This window comes from Gasterosteus aculeatus, chromosome 4 (genome assembly GCF_964276395.1).
Source record: "Gasterosteus aculeatus chromosome 4, fGasAcu3.hap1.1, whole genome shotgun sequence".
Taxonomy (NCBI): domain Eukaryota; kingdom Metazoa; phylum Chordata; class Actinopteri; order Perciformes; family Gasterosteidae; genus Gasterosteus; species Gasterosteus aculeatus.
The window spans coordinates 24,176,659-24,197,607 of NC_135691.1; the positions used below are offsets into that span (position 1 = coordinate 24,176,659).

At 44.3% G+C, this 20,949-nt stretch overlaps 1 protein-coding gene and 1 pseudogene across 7 annotated transcripts in view; both read right to left on the reverse strand.

The window, feature by feature from the left end:
- The window catches only part of LOC144406162 (uncharacterized), a 69,769-nt pseudogene that overhangs the window by 15,274 nt on the left and 33,546 nt on the right, over positions 1–20,949 (reverse strand).
- The window catches only part of LOC120817115 (protein bicaudal D homolog 1), a 41,086-nt gene that overhangs the window by 10,316 nt on the left and 9,821 nt on the right, over positions 1–20,949 (reverse strand). For 5 of the 7 annotated variants that reach the window (XM_078101427.1, XM_078101425.1, XM_078101426.1 and 2 more), the window contains exons 4-10: positions 17,941–18,093; positions 16,075–16,379; positions 11,722–11,893; positions 10,273–10,788; positions 10,003–10,181; positions 5,004–5,385; positions 4,736–4,930 (exon numbers count right to left, since the gene is read on the reverse strand). In XM_078101427.1, the coding sequence (XP_077957553.1) occupies positions 4,736–4,930; positions 5,004–5,385; positions 10,003–10,181; positions 10,273–10,788; positions 11,722–11,893; positions 16,075–16,379; positions 17,941–18,093 (1,902 nt within the window). Of the gene's footprint in view, positions 1–2,772; positions 3,046–4,735; positions 4,931–5,003; positions 5,386–10,002; positions 10,182–10,272; positions 10,789–11,721; positions 11,894–16,074; positions 16,380–17,940; positions 18,094–20,949 lie in introns of those variants that run through there. The other 2 variants (XM_078101429.1, XM_078101428.1) reach the window with 2 other exon arrangements.

A 20,949-nucleotide genomic window follows, 5' to 3' on the forward strand; every position in this document is an offset into this window, starting at 1 on the left:
ACAAAAGAGACCCCTTAACGTCCTACAACCGGTGCAATACATTATTTTCTTGGCTGCATGATAAACCAGCCATTCTAAACTGGACCCCCCACTTTTCAACAGTCTTTTCTTTCTCACTTTGTTTATTTTTTGGTTTCATGACCAGTTCTTCTCTTGTGTCCTGTGGGTCTTCCTCCACCTGCTCTGTGCTGCCACATCCTTCACCTGCACTGCGCAGTTCTATCAAAAGGATCCACCTGTCACGTGTGTGGCGCCTCTATGTTGCTTAGTAACGAACGTATGGTGGCCGAGGCGGTTTAACAGTGTCTTCTCACGATGTGGCGTGTGAACTATAGTTGAAATGGTAATGGTAAATAGATTGTACTTTTATAGCGCGTTTCTAGTCTTCTGACCACTCAAAGCGCTTTAACACTACATGACATCATTCACCCATTCACACCCATTCATACACTGATGACAGGAGAACCATACACAGTGACACCTGCCCATCAGTAACTACCATTCACACACACGCTACAGGAGCAATGTTGGGTTAAGTGTCTTGCCCAAGGACACAACGACATGCGGGTTAGCCGGGCCTGGGATCGAACCGACAACCCTCCGATTGGAGGACGACCGTGCTCCCCACTCACCCACAGTCGCCCCGACTGCGTGTGTTTCACGGTCAATGCGTGAGGCTTCAGAACCTGCAATGACTTTATTATGTTAGACGTGTTAGCGTGTGGCGGACCGTCTTATCCAGCCGAGGAAACGCTGCCTGCCGGCGCCAGAGAACAGAGCAGAAAGGTCCGCGTGGATCTCTGCTGGCCGACAGTCTGTTAAACGGGTCTTCATGTTTCTCTGAAGCAGCGTGGCTTCAGCCTGCTAACAGACAGCGAAACCGAGATAGCTGAGTTAAACTAAGGAAGCGCACATTCAAACTCGCCGAAGCGTAAAATAGTCGTCGCGGTCCGTAGTCGGTGCACAAGAACCACCGCTACACCGCTCCGACCGAGCGTTCTGGGTTCGTGGGTGACGTCATCATGACGCGTTATCCGCCGTATTTTGCCTGTCTGTTGCGTGCGTGCGAATTTAGGGTAAAAGTATTGTGACTTCGTCAACCACCAACATGTTCGTCTCGCTCGTTAACGAAAGTTAGAATAAATTTAATCATAGTTTTCTGTTCTGTTTAATCATAATTTTTTAAGATAGTTTTCGTCACGTCTTAGTCTCGTCTTAGTCATGGAAAAAAGGTTCGTTAACAAAAATTTTCGTCATAGTTTTCGTCGACGAAATTAACACTGGAACCATGTGTGGTTTACATGGCTGAGGCAGAACCAATGTTGACCTGTATTGTATCCGGAGTCAACATTAAGATGAGGTTAACTCTGGCGCGGCAGTCTCATGCATACAAAACCTAAACGGAAGCGGCGCCCACTCTCAGAGACCGGTTGAATATATAGGAAAGACAGAGGTGCAAAGAAGACAACACCTGTTCTATCAGTTCCTGTATTCCCCCAACGCCCTGTCAACTTAATAGGGAGAGATCTAATGACAAAGTCATTAGGTTGAGGCAAACAGAATCTCAGTGGAACACACCTGTACTCCCCAAACCGAAAGCTGAGGATGAGGTTAGAGAATGGTACATTATTCGATAGAAGTAAACCCAAATAAAAATATATTGCATCACCCATTGAGTTTAATTTACTGTAAATTACAAATGAATTACTTTGCCTGCCACTCAATCCCTCGAGTCAAGAGATGTTCTCAATCGCGTTCCAAGGCAAAAGATGCAACCGAATTCCTCAAAGGTTCATGGTCCTAGCTTATTCAATGCTGCACTAAAAGATTTGAAAGACCGCCAACTGCCTCATGCAGAAGCCACCGGCCTTGACTTACCCCAAACCCCAAATAGTCACACAAATGCATATACTGTTAATTATTAAGTTAAAATTGTCTTAACCAGAGTCGATAAAAGGACGCTAACGCCGGTGAATTAGCCAAAAACTGGAAACTAGTCCCTAGTCTAGAGACTCACGCCTTCTCTCTGACAGTTGTCATAGTTAGAAGAAGAGCTAGATTATCCAATACACCGACACAGCCGCACCTATGACTAGTGACAGAAAAGCGAACATTTACACTGATTCAGCATATGCTCATGGTGCAGTACATTTACAGTGCCTTGCATAAATTCACCTCCCTTAAATCTTTTCCCGTTTGTACTCCTACAAACACAATTTCAAATGGACTTCAATAGACCACCGTACCGTTCGCCGGTCGGACCGTCAGCGCCGCCACCAACGTCCACCGTAATGGTCTGGCCTGCGTTCGGTCGAAGTGGCCTGCATCTGGCCCGCACCTGATTTGACTTTCAGACCTCTGATCTAAACCATTCCTTTGTAGCTCTGGCTGTATGCTAAGGGTTCATTGTCATGCTGGCAGATGAACCTCCAGTCCAGAGTCTTTTGCAGACTGCATCATATTTTCTTCAAGGATTGCCCTTTTTTGGCTCCATCCATCTTTCCATCAATTCTGACTAGTTTCCTTGTACCTACTAAGAGAGGCATCCCCACAGCACAATACCAACACTATAGTTCACTGGGGGGGTGGCTTGTGGCAAACCCCAAACAGAATTTCTTAAGTTTATTTTCAACAGCGGTGTGGTGGCTAAAACTCGCTCTTTGGCCCTTCCTTTGGCCCCTATTTGTGCGTCCTATCGCTTTAGCCACGTCGGAAGATCGGGTCCAGTTGTCTGACTCGTGGCTTTGCCCCCGAACAGAAAACCAGGAGCAATTTGTTTGCTTGCTTGAAATTTATTGAAAAATAAGAAACATGAAATAAAGATGTTATATTTGGTTTGGATGCCCGATGATGCCAATCAGGGGTTATATCCGGCCCGCCGGGGGGTCCAGTGCTGCCCGCCGGCCATCACCATCGAGGGTGGTTACGGGGCTGAGGTCGAGGTCAAAAGACGGTATCTGCCGTAACCCGTTTTCTTCCATCACCTATGCGCCATTCGCATCAACTTATAGGAGCGCCCGCCTCTCCTGTAGGGGGCACACTTTGCTTTTAACACAAATAAAAAAGAACAAAAAAATAAGTTATTTTAATACATGACAAACTTAAATGCGGCTCCTATAGCGGCTTTCTTCCTTCCCCTCTTCCATAAAGGCAGGATTTGGGGGGTACATGGCTAATAGTTGTCCTGGGGACAGATTCTCCCACCTCAGCTGTGGATCTTCGCAGTTCCTCCAGAGTTACCATGGGTCTTGTAGTTGCTTCTGTGATTAATTTTCTCCTCGTCAGGCTTGTCCTTCCCACCAAATCTTTGTTATATGAGCCCTAATATAAATCAATATAATGCGTAATAAATCCGTAGCAATCCATTAACGCTGACGATGAGCAGGGAACAGACTGGCCATAGGGGATGTCGGAGAAATCCGGGAGTGTTGGACTGGTCCAATACCTGGTCCACCTCCATCACCACCCGGCCCTTCCTCTGGCATTGGCGGGACGACTACATTCTCTGCTTCACAGATCGTGTTAAATGTAATGATTAAAGCTAGGAATCACTGACTGATATTTATACTACTCCTCGCGATCTGTATTCACATTCACGCTCTACTAATAACAAATAGAAAACAAATGATGGTTGGGTTCAAGCTTTGACTGACACCTCTTGGTGTGGTGTATAAAGTATAGACTAGGTCCATCGATTCAAATTTATTGCTCCAAACTGTGTGTTAAATTAAAAAACATATCATGGTGTCGTATGATGGTAGTGTGAAACTAAGCTTACCAATAAATGAGGCAACTTATTAAAATATAATTTCCCCACACACCCATACTAACAGAAGATCTAAAAGCCAACCTTCCTGGAGGCTCATTTGATAACCAAGTGTATATACAGCAGTAGATGACTTAGGCGTACAAAGGCGGGTGCCCAATCTATTTAAAGCCAGGAATCAAATATCTGTTTAGAATCTGCTTTCTTCAGGTGGTTGTCAATCAATAAAAATGTGGACGGATCAATTACATTCATTATAACCAGCAGCGCTTTGAAAATTTCCCTTGTTATGCCACAGTGGGGTTTCATGAGCAGTTAGATAAAAATAGGGGGACCTGGCGGAATAGGATGGCACCGGACATAATTTGGCGGAGAGAGGCGGAGTTTGAAGAATGTTTGAGTCTGCCTTTTGTACATTCATTCCAAATAACACAGCCCCTGATGGCTCTGGCCAGATTGACAGTTCTTAGCAAGGAGCTAGCAGAGAATTCTAGTGTTGGGGACCCGCTCACCACTTCGTTGGAAGGTACATTTGGAAACTGGAAAAAAACATTTTGTCCATTTTAACTACACGTTGTGGTCTTTCAATCCTGCAGTATAAGAGCGTAGTCCCATTTGGTGATTGGTCTTCTCTTAGTACATAATGTTAGCTGTATCCTCTGCATTTTGAGATTTCTTTGGGTATAAAACAGGCAATTTAAACTAATAGAAATGGAGGAAAGGTTTGGCACTACGAAGTCAGTCATTCAATCAACCGTATTGGTGTGTCTCAGGGTGCAGGTCAGTAAACAGAGTATATAAACTGCTGGACCCATTTGATGAAGGTAATGTTAAACCAATCACCGGCCAGAACAGGTGAAAAGGTGTTTAGCAATTACTGGTTTGAAAGTGCCTCTTTATATCATACACTGACAGATAACCCTGGCTAACCCTAACCCTTTTTAAACAGTCTCACACCACGTGTCTCACCTGCTTGTTAGCACGGAGTACCAGTCTGAGAGTGGCAATCTGCTCTCTCTTCGTACTGAGCAGAGACTTGAGCTTCAGGATCTCCTCCATGAAGCTCTCCTTGTCCTTGTCTAGCAGAGAGGCCAGTTCTCTGGCTGCAGCTCTCTGTCTTGACTGCTGCAGAGACCTGTCTACTGCCCGCTGAAGGTGCTTTATCTAGGAGATGAGAGGGAAAACAACAGAAGATAAGAGGATACAAGAACAAAGAAAGGGAATGACATTATTCTACCTGGTCTCTGATGATCGCATTGAGGTTGTAGACATTCATGGGCTCCCTGCGTAGCTCGGCAGCTGGCTCCAGCGCAGGTGATGATGATGACGATGATGATGAAGAGGCACGGATGCTGGGTGAGTGAGTTGGAGGTGGCAGGCTCTGCTCAGATGGCACCTGGAAACCATCCTTTTCCCAAACCTTCTCCTCTTCCTTTCCCTTACAAGATGAGGGCTCCTTCAAGGGAGAATGCGGGGCGCTCCTCAATCCCACAGGAGTTAAGGTTGTTGATACAACGGCGGCCAGCCGCCTGGCAAGGCGTGGTGTAAGGAGAACTTTGCTGTTGTCAGAAGACACGGCTTTGACACTGGCACTGAGGCCCCGGAGCCCTCTGCCTTGTCTAGACAAAAAAAAAAGTAAATCATTTTTTTTCTGAACTGTAGAACCATTATCATGTTAGTGGGTATTTACCCAATCAGTAGTTTGGGGCTATCTAATTCCTACTTATTACACCGCCTGGCAGAAAGGTGGAAATGTTTTCCTCAGAGTTCTGTTCCAGCTTTAGGGAGGGATGCGGGCCGACAGATACTTTTTACCACACATGCTCTCTGTCCACTGGTGGGAGTGTGCTCACCTATGTGTGTACACACACACACACGTGTTTTTGTGTGCGCGCATTGGAGCGGAACTCCACCGTGTACAAGAGCAAAGTAGGATTCCAAACGCACGACAGAAATGAGTCGACTGCCATAGAGCTGTCTCTTGCGGGAGGCTAATTTGTCCTCAGACTATGGCCAGATTCAGACCAAAAACAGCACCGCCGAGAACGTTTTTGGTACACTTTCTATGATGCCTATGTCAATAATGCATTAGTAACAGACTTGTAATGAGTTATACTCTGCTTATATCGCTCTAGATCATGGTGATAATCACTTAAATATTCAAAATGCTTAATAACATTAACCATAAACATTTTCTGTGTATCTCGACTAGTAGACCTTCAGACATCCAGGCGACCTGAAATCGGACTAAGTATCTTTTCTTTAAACCAAGCTAGTCTGCTACATTTGTTGTTGATTCTGTTTTAAGTTTAACTTGATTGCTAGTTTGCTTTAGCGCTTGCCGTTTTTCGTACCAGTTCTTGCTGTAGACTCTGCTATTAAGTTGACTGCTAGCGTGCCCTCTTACGTTTGACCTGAACTCCGTTTTTTAGATTAGATTCAACTTTATTGTCATTGCACAGGGTACAAGTACTGAGGCAACGAAATGCAGTTTAACATCCAACCAGAAGTGCAAAATAGCACGTGCAAGTGCATAGTTTTGACTTCTCTTATGAAGAAAAAGAGGTTTGAATCCTTAAACTCAGTTTGTCAAAACAGCACATTATCAGGATCGTCGGGATCTGAACCTGGGTCTCCATGTAGCAGGCAGATTGCCTACCACTGTGCTACGAGTGGTGTTGACTCAGGTGCAGAGACAGAGACAGGAGAGTTGTTTGTAGGGAATCAAAAAAGGTTTCTTTACTTAAAAAGAGCAGGAGATTCCATAAGGCAGTAACTTAAAAATACTCCCAGACAACTAAAAACAAGGTCTGGGTATTTGACAAGGTAACTAAGGGTGTCCCCAAAAAGAGGCAACAAAAGATCTAACAGAGGTAGAGCATCTAGAATCTCACGTGGCTAAGCTCCAGGTGTCAAGTTCCAAGACTCGGCAAACACAAAGAAACTCAGGTGGCTTTTTTTAAAGGCTAGAAAACAAGGCACAGGTGAACACAATGAATACAATCAAGACCACACACATGTGACAGGATAAACTGGAACACTGAGGACCCCACGTGGTCCTTCAGGGCACTGCAGTCCAAAAACCCTGAAATACATGGTGATTGCTCACGAATTAAGGTGTCAAGCGGTTGTTGTTTTGTATTTTGTGGAGTTTCTGTTGAGGGTAATCAACCTTTTGTCTCCTAAACGACGGGGGAGTGGTCAGCACAGCCGTAGCTGACTTCCACTGACGAGGGAGTATTTAACTAGAGGTTGAGTGAAGCGCTTGCGAAGCCTCGCTGAACAAAGACGAGCAGGACAAGGGAGTCCTTCGTGGGAGTCAAGACGAGCAGAACAAAGACAAGCGAGTCTCTGGGGCGGGCAAATGCGGCGCCTTCTTCTGCTATTTTTACTAATGTGTTTGACACCTTTACCTGTACCGGTTCAAATCGCAGATGCTACAGGCCTCTGGTTAGATCTGCTCTCTATTGTAACCTCTCCTCTTACCTATCCCACCCGCTCCACACATGTCCAGCACCTTGTCACAGGAGGCCTCTAGAACTGCCAGTCAGCTACTCGCAAGGCAGACTTCATCTCCGGCTTTGCTATCCAGCAGTCCCCAGCAGTGACTTCCTCGCTCTCACTGAGACCTGGATCACACCGGAGAACACATCCACCCCAGCTGCTCTCTCCTCCGCCTTCTCCTTCAGCCACACACCCAGACCCACTGGCAGGGGTGGTGGATCCTTATTTCCTCCCCTCAGAAACTTGGTGGCTCTGCTCTGTCCCTTCTCTCGTCCTACCTGACGGCCGCACCTACCAGGTAACCTGGAGAGGATCTATGTCGGAACCTTGTCCTCTTACTACTGAAGTTCCTCAGGGTTCCGTCCTCGGTCCCCTCCTCGCTCTACAACATCTCTCTCGGTGGTCGCTCGCATGGCTTCTCCTACCACAGCTATGCCGATTACACCCAACTAATTCTCTCCTTCCCTCACTCAGACCCTCAGGTGGCGGCACGGATCTCCGCCTGTCTGACTGACATCTCTCAGTGGATGTCCGCTCACCATCTGAAAATCAACTCGGGAAAAGATTCTCCTACCCAGGACTTCACGGTTAACTTTGGCAACTCCGTGTTAACGCCGACTGTGACTGCTAGGAACCTCGGCATGACACTTGACAGTCAACTCTCCCTGACTCCCAACATCACTGCCACAAAACAATCCTGTAGATACACGCTCTAGAACATGAGAAGGCGGCGCAGGTACTGATTCAGGCTTTTGTCATCTCCCACGTGGACTACTGTAACTCTCTCCTGGCAGGCATCCCTGCTACCGCCATTCAACCTCTGCAGCTCATCCAGAATGCAGCAGCTCGACTGGTCTTTAAACTTCCGAAATTCTCTTCACTGGCTACCGGTGGCTGCCCGCATCCAGTTCAAAACATTGGTGCTCACGTACCATGCTGTGAATGGATCAAGTCCAGTCTACATCCAGGACATGCTCAAACCCTACATCCCAACCCACGCACTCCGTTCTGCATCTGCAAAACGGCTTATCCCTCACTCACCGAGAGCAAAAACACTACAAGATCACGACACTTTGCCGTCCTTGCTCCGAAATGGTGGAACAAGCTCTCTGACATCAGGACTGCAGAGAGCATTCACATCTTCCGCCGCAAACTAAAGACAAACCTCTTCAGACTCTTGACTAAAAGACTAACAAATTGTAGCAATTAATGGTACATCTATAGCAAATTGTAACTAGGTTTATTTGATGAAATCATGTTTCTTGCCCTTTGTCGCTTTGGATAAAAGCGTAAGCTAAATGACATGGAATTTTAAACTATTTTATGAATGACCTTATCCATCCCACTTCAGATGGAGCAGATGTCCTTTAAACAAAATTGGGCCCAGTTTCTCACAACCAAGATTTCAGAATAGTAAGCAGAGTTGCGTTCTTACACACTTCTCTGCGCTTCCATCAGAGCAGTTCCCCATCTAAAACGTAATAAACCCTGTAGAGACTGTCTACCCCACAGCCACTTATAACTTGATAAAAGTTAAAACTATCTACTTAATAGGAGAATTGAAGGTGGTCTCTAGAAAATTAGATACCGTTCATCCAAAGCCATTTTAGTAAATAAATGACACATCACATCATCACATTGATCTATTTTTTCTTACTGAAACGTGGCTTTCCAATGGAGAATATTTCAGCTTAAATTAATTGAATCCTCAAAGTCATGTTGAAACTTGAGGCACAAGCCTGAGGTGGTTAATAAACCTTAAACCTAAACTAGATTTGAACTCTTTTCAAAGTGTGGTTCTCAGTATTTCACACCCAACCGCAGATTGTCTTTGTTGTACATGTGTGTAATTATATATATATATATATATATATATATATATAATTATAAAATCATAATTTCTATCTGAATTTTCATTTCTTAAGTTTAGTCCTTAAAAATGGATAAAGTAATAATTGTGGGTGATTTTGATATCCATGTGGATGTTAATAAAGACCTTGGTAGCTCATTGTTAGATTGATTGGAGTGTACTGAAACTTACTTATTGTTTTAAACATACCCTCGACCTGGTTCTGGTCTATGGTATTGGAATACAACATTTAATAGTCTTTCCAGTCGGACCATTATCTAATTAATATCTTTTGAATTTCTACTACCGATATGTACTCTTGGCAAGGCATTGTACAGTTTATGTTTATCTGGTGGCTCTGTAGTCACGTGTAAAGAGATGGTTCGTTCTCTTTTTACTTTAGTATTGTGCCTCAATATATCAGTGGATGAAAATGAAGTCCTCTCACGGTGTGACAGTCATACGAGTTAAAGCAAATCGCGCAGAATTGGTTATGGCGTTATACCAATTTAGGTTAGTTTGGTGAAACAGTGTTAAAGCATAGAAGAAGGCCCTTTATAATGCAAGAGCAGTTGTTTGTCTGATTTTGTTTGCTTTGAGTTTTTTTTTTGTATGAGGGCTTCGTTTGAGGCCCCAATACAAAGATTTTTGAAATTATACTAAAACAACATATACCTAAATATATAAATAAGATATAGCTTAAATTGTCGGAAATATAATACAGTAACAGAAACATTTCTCTGGAATTTCTTACTCTTCCAGGAAATCTGGAATTTTGTAAGCCGTTGGTCACGCACGTGTAAGCATTCCACTCTATAATGCAGGTTTAATCAGTCATTTTTAGAAATCTTTCATCTATGTCTACCTTAAACAACTGTCTGACCTGTAGTAATCCAGCATGACACGGTTGGGTATCTCGTTGTTGCACAGACAGACGTGGTGGTACAGCTGGGCAAGCTCCTCACTTAGCGTCACCAACTCGTCCTGAGCTGCGTTCAACACACTCTGGCTCTCATTGGCTGCCGACTGAGCTGCCTGCAACTTTAACTCGAGGGTAGAAGTCTGGGAGAAGAAGGAGAAAATCTGTTGTTTCAATTCAAACTGATTTGACTGAAACTGATTTTTTTTATAGCTAATATGACACATATATTACCTTCTCTTGTCCCTTCTGGCAGCTCTTCTCCAATGAGGAGACCTGCCTCTCAAGCTTTTGGAGATGGCCGCGTCGCCTCGGCTTCTCCTCGGTTGCTCCCTCTGCATATTGAGCCAGTCTGTCATGCAGGGCTTTCACCTCCTCCTTTAGCTCCAACACCTCCGTCACAGCAACACGGTACTTGCACTGCAGGATCTCCAGACCAGGTGTGTGGTATGAAAATACCTGACTTTTTTTCAGTGTCTCACTCCTACCCTCCTCAGTTTCTCCTTCATCTTCAGGTTCCTCCTCATATCTGTCCAGGTCCATCAGGGCCAAAGTGTTGAGCTGAGAGGTAGCACTAGCGTTTGCTTCCTGGATCAGGTGGGCTCTTCCATGCAGGTGGTGGAGTGCAGTCACTCTCTGGCTCAGACGGAGGACCTTCTCATGCTGCTCGTTCAGGGCCTCCTGGGTGTGTTGAAGCCGAGTCTGGGACTCCTGCAGACTTGTCATTAGTGAAACTTTTTCCCGATCAACCTGAAGGGGGGCAGTGGCAAGATTAGGGAGACTCCAAGCAAATATGGTACGACATATGACGTTTTCAAACTTTTTTTTATATCATCATACCATCAGATCTACACATATTTAGCTGCTTCGTCTTCAATTATTGCACTGTAATTTGAATCCTCTGAAAAGGTGTTTTTGGCAAAGGCAGGGTAAATATTATAGCATTGGCACTGATTGTCCCCAATTGATCTTTGGCAAAGGGTCATATCTGGGTCTGGGACGTGACCTGTACCATAAATAAAAAATAAAAGCCTTTCATAGATTAAGTGCTTGTTGAATGGTGCTCTTAATTATTGAATGTGTGATTGACACTGAGGAGCCACCTGACTTTGGCCAGGGTTAATGAATAAATATCCACCTGCACACAGCTGATTGTTGTTGCAGTGTAAGTGCCATGAGAAGCAGCAGAACGTCGCTTGTCCTTTCTTTTTCCCCTCCAAGTTCAGTGCAATGGAAATAGGGTTCACAACGAGTAGTTGTAATTTGTGATTTTTTGCTATACAAAATCAATTGAATTGAAATTCGACAGAAGGGCTTTGATCAGAAGACTAAAAAAAGCGCTTTACAAAGTACATTCCATTTAGCATTTACCAAAGACTTGCAGAGACAACAATGCCAGATTTGCTGTACTGGCATTCTAGAAAAGGGTCTTTTGATCAAGCATTCTCTCAAATTAGCCTATTGGTTTTGCGGGCAGACCTCATTAAAGTCAAACAAGCTTTTATCTCACCATATTAATTCCTGACTGGTTACAAGTCAACATATGACTATCCTATAGCTCCACAGCTGGGACAACCAATGGGAACGGAGCAACCAAAAGGGGCATCAGTAAAAAAATAAAAATCATGAGCTAAACCTTTGTAACCAGTTAATTGAACATAATAGATCAGAGAGCAGACTCACCGTTATCAGCTGCTGCCTGAGCCTCTGAATCTCTGTTAGGTTGATCTCATTGAAGAGATCAGATGTCACTGCCCCCTCGGGTTTCCGATCTGCACCTCGGCACCCTTCATTAGCCCTGGGCACCGACCCTGCAGCTGTCCCTGTTCCAATCCCAACGAGGTAGCCATTAAGCCTGATGGATTAGAATACAGCACAACATGAAATCTAGGAGATTCTTTTTGCTTCCCACACACGTGCGGGACTTAGGAGTATCAATTGACAGAATTAGAACATATGGATTATGTTCTAATTCTGCCTTAACCCTAAATATAATGAGACATATCAACAAACAGGGCCTATATATGGAAAGATATAAAGATCCTTGTTGTCAGCAAATGTGCAGATTCAAACCAACAGTGAATGTTTCTACTAACAAGTGTAATATACTGTATGTCTCAAAGCCTGATGTGTCTTATGTCTCAGAGCCATAGAACTCACATCAGTGTTGCTTTGTTGGCATGTTAATACACAGTGTTTATTTTGACTCGATCCCATATCCACCAACTTGTTGTATGTTATTTAAAAACTTATTGCACCATCTGCCCTACAGAGTCCTGAACAGCTCCTTTGCTTGTACATGTCTTTTTGTGTATACACCTGTTTGAAGTATGTTTTTATTTGACCAAAATCATATTGATTTGGTGGCTTAATAAAGTTCATGCATCCGGAAAGTATTCACAGCGCTTCACTTTTTCCACATTTTGTTATGTTACAGCCTTATTCCAAAATGGATTAAATTCATTATTTTCTCAACATTCTACACACAACAACCCATAAAGAACGAAAACATAACATGTACATAAGTATTCACAGCCTTTGCTCAATACATTGTTGAAGCACCTTTGGCAGCAATTACAGCCTCAAGTCTTCTTGGGTATGATTCCACAAGCGTGGCACACCTATTTCTGGGAAGTTTCTCCCATTCTTTTTTTACAGGTCATTTAGCAGACGCTTTTATCCAAAGCGACTTACATTACACTTTAAACCCATGGCTTTTTCACATTACCCGGGGAGCAATTAGGGGTTAGGTGTCTTGCTCAGGGACACTTCGACATGGAACATGGGGCAGTCTGGGGCAGTCTGGAATCGAACCACCAGCACACCTTCTCTAACCCCTGCACCACGACGACCCCCGATTTCTTCTTTGCAGAACTTTTCAAGTTCCATCAGGTTGGATGGGGAGCGTCGCTGCACAGCCATTTTTAGATCTCTCCAGAGATGTTCAATCGGGTTCAAGTCAGGGCTCTGGCTGGGCCCCTCAAGGACATTCACAGAGTTGTCCCGAAGCCACTCCTTTGTTATCTTGGCTGTGTGATTCGGGTCGTTGTCCTGTTGGAAGATGAACCGTCGCCCCAGTCTGAGGTCCAGAGCACTTTGGAGCATGTTTTCATCGAGGATGTCTCTCTACATTGCTGCATTCATCTTTCCCTCAATCCTGACTAGTCTCCCAGTTCCTCCCGCTGAAAAACATCCCCACAGCATGATGCTGCCACCACCATGCTTCACTTTAGGGATGGTATTGGCCAGGTGATGAGCAGTGCCTGGTTTCCTCCAGACATGACGCTTGGCATTCAGGCCAAAGAGTACAATCTTTGTTTCATCAGACCAGAGAATTTTGTTTCTCATGGTCTGAGAGTCCTTCAGGTGCTTTTTTGCAAACTCCAGGCGGGCGGTCATGTGCTTTTTACTGAGCAGTGGCTTCCGTCTGGCCACTCTACCAAACAGGCCTGATTTGTGGAGTGCTGCAGAGATGGTTGTCCTTCTGGAAGGTTCTCCTCTCTTCATAGAACAATGCTGGAGCTCTGTCAGAGTGACCATCGGGTTCCTGGTCACCTCCCTGACTAAGGCCCTTCTACCCCGATCGCTCAGTCTGGCTGGGCGGCCGACTCTAGGAAGAGTCCTGGTGGTTCCAAACTTCTTCCATTTCCAGATGATTGAGGCCACTGTGCTCATTGGGACTTTCAATGCTGCAGAAATCTTTCTGTACCCGTCGCCAGATCTGTGCCTCGATACAATTCTGTCTCGGAGGTCTACAGATAATTCCTTGGACTTCATGGCTTGGTTTATTCTCTGATATACACTGTCAACTGTGATACCTTATATAGACAGGTGTGTGTATGTTATGTTTTCATTCTTTATTTTTAACAGAATTTCAAAAATTTGCAAAAAACTGTTTTCACTTTGTCATTATGGATTGTTGTGTGTAGAATGTTGAGGAAAATAATGAATTTAATCCATTTTGGAATAAGGCTGTAACATAACAAAATGTGGAAAAAGTGAAGCGCTGTGAATACTTTCCGGATGCACTGTATAAACTGCTATTCACCATCATCCTTTAAAGTGGTTTAAATTAAACATCTTCATTTAAAAAAATCCATTTGCGTTGGCTAACTTTAGATAGATTTTCAATTTGTAAACGCTGAAACCTATATGACTACCAACGTTAGTCATAGAGTTCCACAAGGTGCTGTCCATGGACCAATTTACTTTTCATATGCTTTGTTTAAGAAATATTATGAGAAAACCCTATTTTTATCGATTAAGCCAGACAAGATAACTAATCACAAAATCAGCCAGCTCACTGAACATCAAACATGTCTTAAGGACATTGAAACCTGGATGACCAGCACCTTTCTGATGTTAGACTCAGAATTGTTTTTTGGAGTCAGTTGTCTTTGTCTGTGTTTTTTCTCTGGATGCCATTGCTCTGGTATCCAGTAGCACCGCAAAGAATCTTGGTGTTATCTTTGACCAGGATGTGTCCTTGAACTCTCAGATAAAACAAACATCAAGTACTACCTTTTTTCACCAACGTAATATATCCACATCCGAAACTTCCTTGATGCATACAGACATTACATTCTAGATTATCGTGATTCCTTCAAATCAGTCTGCTATAATAATTCTCTTGAATCTCTCCTGTTGATCCAGAATACTACAGCACGGGTACTAACAAACTAAAAAGAGATCATATACAGTAACTTCTGCACTATAAACTGGGCTATAAGAATAAAATTCCATTTGATTACCATTCCTCAAAAATAAATCAGAGCTAATTATTAAGATATAATGTATTCGTAGGAGACTTGTATGAGTTGACCATTTTTAATAGGGGTGGGAATCTCTTGGCACCTCACGATTCGATTCCGATTCAGAGGTCAACGATTCGATTCTAAACCGATTATCGATTCTAAACTGATAAAACGATTATCAATGCATCTCGATTTTCTAAATTTTCTCAAATCTGAGTTTGAGTTTATTATAAGAGAAAAAAAAATCTGTCACAAATATGATTTTCTATCAACAATGCAAGAACCAATGCAGCTTGCATTTCAACACAATATGGAAGTAGCCTATGTAAAAAAAATATTAAACAGATTCATTTTTCTTTTAAATTATTAAAGAAAAAGCTGCTCTTAGTCAATGATAAGAAGAAGACTTCAAACACAAAATGCCCCTATTATTATGGGTAATAAGCAGCATATCCCTGAGACAGAAAATAAGTTATGCTACACAATAATACGCTACGGCGTTTGCATTTCAACACATTGTACAGCGTTGGTATAGCTGTGTCGGTGAAGTATTGCCGAGAAGGTATTTTGTACTTCGGCTCCAGTGTATTCACCATTCCCCGAAAACCCACGTTCTCCACAACTGAATATGGCCTTAAATCCACTGCAATAAATGTGGCAATGGATTTAGTAATCCATTAGTTTCCGTTTTGCCCTCTCTGAGTTGTGTGGCAGTTGTACCAGTGCCTGTTCAATCGTCAACTGGCTGCCATCAGGAACGGGTGCCTTTTTTCCTCCCAACTCTGAGTGGTGTCGGGAAATGTGGCTCTGCAGATTTGTTGTATTCCCGAAGTATTTTATTTTACTTCTACAGACCTTACAAATGGTGTAAGTCTTGTCCATCTTGCCGTCAATCTCGTAAAATCCGAAATGCTGCCACACGGCAGCTTTTAAAGAAGCCGGCGCAGGTCGGATACATCTCTCCGTTGCAGCAATTTTGGTGCCGCTTCAACTTTGTTTATGAACATTCGCGAATGTGCGTTCAGTGCGCTTAGTGTGCATGCGCGCTGGGGGCATTAGACGCGCATGCGTGCATAGCGGGAGAACAAAATGTTGAAGCAGGCGAACTAATTTCATTTTTAAAATTCCGATTATTGACTTTTCTGAATCGATTCCGAATCGTTCTGTAGAGAATCGAGAGACATCGCCCCTAATTTTTAAGCAACACTCATTTGATCAATATCAATTACATTGAAACATTACATTTTCTTTCCAAATAATTTTGATGTGAGCCATAACTCACCTCATTGGCTCTTCTGTGTTTGGGGAAAGCAGAGTGGTTGGTGTGGCGGTACCACTTGGTGGAGCGGAGGTGAAAGTCAGGTGGGCACTGCCGGTGTAGGCTACATCACACATGCTGAGGTGGTGGACCAGCTCCCTTCGAAGGTGGTTCTTCTGCTCACGCTCGCTCTTAAGAGACTCTAGCGCCTCCTCCAGCTGGGCGTCTGAGATGTCCTTCAAACTCAGGGTATCCTGTAACTGGCTGTTCAGAAGCTCTGTCTCCTCCTCCAGGACCTTAATCCCATGCTTCAGACCCTCAAACTCCACCTGAACCAAGGATGTAGGAACAGATATCAACGGGATAGCAAAAGAACTTAAAGTCACAATGTGGGTCGTAATGTAGGTGCTTTGTTGAGCTTTCATGTAATTAAACAATTGTATGTTTACATCCTTGAGGCTTAGCAAATGCACTAAATGTATTTCTATCTCCCGAAAACATTTGCAAAGCAGATTTTGCTTTAAGTTGGGTATAGCTTACATCAAAAAAATGTTTATCTGAAGTCTAAATTTCTTTGTGTAGAGTCGGTGTGTGGTTAGCTCAACTGCAGAAGGGATAGCGGGGGAGTGGTTCAGGGAACGACGCTGGCAGGTGATTAATAAGCACAGCTGAAAGGCATCCTGACTGATTGTCTCCCCTTCATAAACAGTGAGCAGGACTTTGAGCGAGTGACTGGTGCAGACGCTCAGGAGCGAGGCCGAGAAGCGGCGACAACGAGCAAACAAGCAGCGAAAAGGTCTGTTGCTACTCCCACCCATGTGTCTGTGTGTCCTTCAAGAGAACCCCGCGGAGATAGCTCCAGCCCGGCTACACTTTGCCTTTGATGTTTCACTACTATTGTACGTTTTATTGCATATTATAGCCACAAACTTAAGTCGTGACATAGATAAGGTAGTATGATTAATGTGATTGCAAGTTTAGTTTGCTTTTTGAACCCAGGTGCGCAGTTGCCGTGGTTACTCACACACATACACAGACGCTGCAGTATGTCTGACTCACAGCTGCTCCTATTACCTCATTAGTGGAGTCACATGACGCAGCTATGCTTTCTGTCAACAGACCAATATGATAGACACTCGCCACCCCTCCCCCCTCCACCCTGACCTCTACTCACTCTTAATCATAGTCAGTCTGTCTGTCTGTCTATTTCTCCTCCTCTCTCTTCCTCACCACCCCTCCCTTCCTCACCCTCTCACTCTCTCTATCTACACCCCCCACCCCACCCCCCCCCCCACCCCACCCAATCTGTTCCAATAATGGAAGTCAGAGAAGTCAGTATTGTAACATCACCGCACTGTCTGGTATTTTCCCTTGTTACCCTGAAGCTAATAAAAATTAAATCAATGTTATTTTCAAACTTGTTCGAAAGGCCAATAGCTATCACCTTTGTCAAGTGTTTTAGTGTCCGCTTGTAAAGGGACTCATTGGTTTCAGAGTGGTTATGCTTACTTAGATAGATACATAGATATATACTTTATTAATCCACAGGGGGAGCCCTCTGAGACTGATTTTTAATTTTGGGCTATAAAATAAATAAATTGAATCAGTATGCATTTGAGTGTCCACCTACAGGCTACATCAAATAGGGTCCAGTGGTGATCCCTTAGAAACACCAATGTTTAATTTAGTAATGCTGATTCAGCATAACCAAAACGTATGCTTTGCTTCCTATTTGTTATATATGATTGGAATAAAAATGTCTACATGTCTACATTAGAAAAACTAGAGACAGAACTCTTCTCAAATCTTAGCGTAGCTTAGTTTCACTAGTTTCTTCTGATTTAGCCTCTTTTGCATGTGTACGTCCATGTATGCGTGAATCCTCTGTACCTGATTCTGTTTGAGTGTAGACAACAGTTTTTGCAGTGAGATGTTTTCCTCCTCCAGCTCTGTGTAGTCCTGAAGCAGCCGTGACTCTCGGAACTTGTACTCCCTGATCTCCTCTTGCATCCGGCTGCGCTGCAACTCCAACATCTCATTACTCTGTTGGGACAGTTTAGGGAAACAGGGCTGGAGCCGAATGCTGTTTATACCACAAAAAAGACAAATTGTTATAGAATTGGATGGGTGTCACAGGACAGTGTTGCTGAAATAACTCTTTATTTTATTAATTTATTTTACAGGGACAATGCACACTTAAACAGTTGTAGGGTAAGTCAGCCAGAGAGGCCATCTGCTGTCCCCGGCCAGATATTTTTAAGGCAGCCTAAAGGTGCCTGGAACACCTCCCTAGGGAGGCACCCAGGGGGCATCCTCACCAGAGGCCCAAACCACGTCAACTGGCTCCTTTCGACGCAAAGGAGCCAGCAGCGGCTCTACTCCGAGCTCCTCGCGAATGGCTGAGCTTCTCACCCTATCCCTAAGGGAGACGCCAGCCATTCTCCTGAGGAAACCCATTTCGGCCGCTTGTACCCGTGAACTAGTTCTTTCGGTCATGACCCATCCTTCATGACCATAGGTGAGGGTAGGAACAAAGATTGACCGGTAGATCGAGAGCTTTGCCTTCCGGATCATCTCTTTTCGTCACAACGGTGCGGTAAAGCGAGTGCAATACCACCCCTGCTGCTCCGATTCTCCGGCCAAACTCACACTCCATCTTCCCCTCACTCGTGAACAAGACCCCGAGGTACTTGAACTCCTTCACTTGGGGTAAGGACACATTCCCTACCTGGAGTAGGCAATCCATCGGTTTCCTGCTGAGAACCATGGCCTCAGATTTAGAGGTGCTAATCCTCATCCCGAGCGCTTCACACTCGACTGCGAAACGCTCCAGTGAGAGTTGGAGGTCACAGACGGAAGATGCCATCAGGACCACATCCTCTGCAAAAAGCAGCGATGAGATCCGCAGCCACCCGAACTGTAGACCCTCCTCCCCCCGACTACGCCTCGATATCCTATCCATGAAAACCACAAACAAGATTGGTGACAAGGCGCAGCCCAGGCGAAGGCCAACCCTCACCGGAAACGCCTTCGACTTACTGCCGAGCACCCGAACACAGCTCTCGCTTTGGGCGTACAAGGATTAGATGGCCCCAAGCAAGGACCCCCGTACTCCCACAGCACCTCCCACAGTTTCTCTCGGGGGACCCGGTCATACGCCTTCTCCAAGTCCACAAAACACATGTAGACTGGATGAGCATACTCCCAAGCCCCCTCTATGATCCTGGAAAGAGTGAAGAGCTGGTCCGTTGTTCCACGACCAGGACGAAAACCGCATTGTTCCTCTTCAATCCTTGGTTTGAATCTCGGCCGAACCCTCCTTTCCAGCACCTTGGAGTAGACTTTACCCGGGAGGCAGAGTAGTGTGATACCCCTGTAATTGGCACACGCTCTCTGGTCCCCCTTTTTGAAGAGGGGTACCACCACCCCGGTCTGCCACTCTTTTGGCACTGTCCCAGACTTCCACGCAATGTTGAAGAGGCGTGTCATCCAAGACAACCCCCCCAACACCCATTGCTTTTAGCATCTCTGGATGGATCTCATCAATCCCCGGGGATTTGCCACTGCGGAGTTGTTTGACTACCTCAGTGACTTCCACCAGGCCAATTGACGATGATCCCTCCTCCAGCTCCGCCTCTACCAAAGAGGGCGTAGTAGTGGGATTCAGGAGTTCCTCAAAGTGTTCCTTCCACCGCCCGATACACAGCTTGGATGGTTCCCCGTTTCCCCCTCCTGAGGTGCCGGACGGTCTTCCAGAAGCACTTTGGTGCCGACCGAAAGTCCTTCTCCATAGTTACCCCGAACTCCTCCCATACTCGCTGCTTTGCCTCCATCACGGCAGAGGCTGCTGCCCTTCGAGCCATTCCATGTAAGATTTTTTAAAACCAGGCATACGTCAGTGAATTTAATGAGGTTCTCCCAACTCAGGATATGGTGGCAAGAATATTGCAGTGTTGATGAATTTTGTTTTTTTATCAAGTGTTTTTACAGTTTATTTATGGAGGATGTGAATACATTTCAATGTTATGCTGCTGGCTTGTGCCCAGCTGGTTAAGCAGTAGGTCAGATGGGGGACAGTCATTGCATTAAAATACAATTTTTCAGCCTGCATCGACAAACCGTGTCTTTTATGTCTAAAATTCATGAGATTGAAGACCTCACATTTTTTACCAGTTTTTAAAAAAGATTAATCAGAATCAATAGTAATGTCCCAATATTTTAAATCTGACACTATGTGGCCTCTCACCATCAACATAAACATCTGGCTCTGGTGACACTTTACAAGCCCTCTTTGTGAAGAACATAGTCTTTTTAACATCAAATGGCAGAAATTTGCAATCCATTTTGTTACATTTGTCATTGTGGATGTGAGTTTAACATCCATCTTTGTTCTTTGTGTGAGTATCCGGCAAATCATTTATGCACAAACTGAATAATGAAGGTCATAAAATAGAACCTTGGGGGTTCTGACACACTGGGTTCTTCCTTCGAGGCAGGATTTCAGTCCAGAGAGACTCTCGGAAAAAGTTTAAATTTGAGAGTTTATCAATCAGGACATTGTCATTAACCGTAGTGAAAGCCTTTTTGTGGTCAAGAAAAAGCACTGCTACTACATCCCCTTTATCCATTTTAAGCGTCACATTCACCAAGAAGAAGCAGTTGGCGGTTTCAGCGGAATGATTAGCCATGTAACCAAACTGCATAGGATGCAGCTGATACAAGAGCTGTTGCAATTTTGGAAACCGCAGAAAGAATACTGAAAAACTACCAATTCCTAAAAAAGATCTTATAATGTTTAAATTTAAACTTAAATTTTAATTGTAAACACAAATGCACCAAACTTTACGTCTGCATTCAAATCATTCTGAGCAGCTTAAGAGCAGTGGGCTGCTGTGAGCT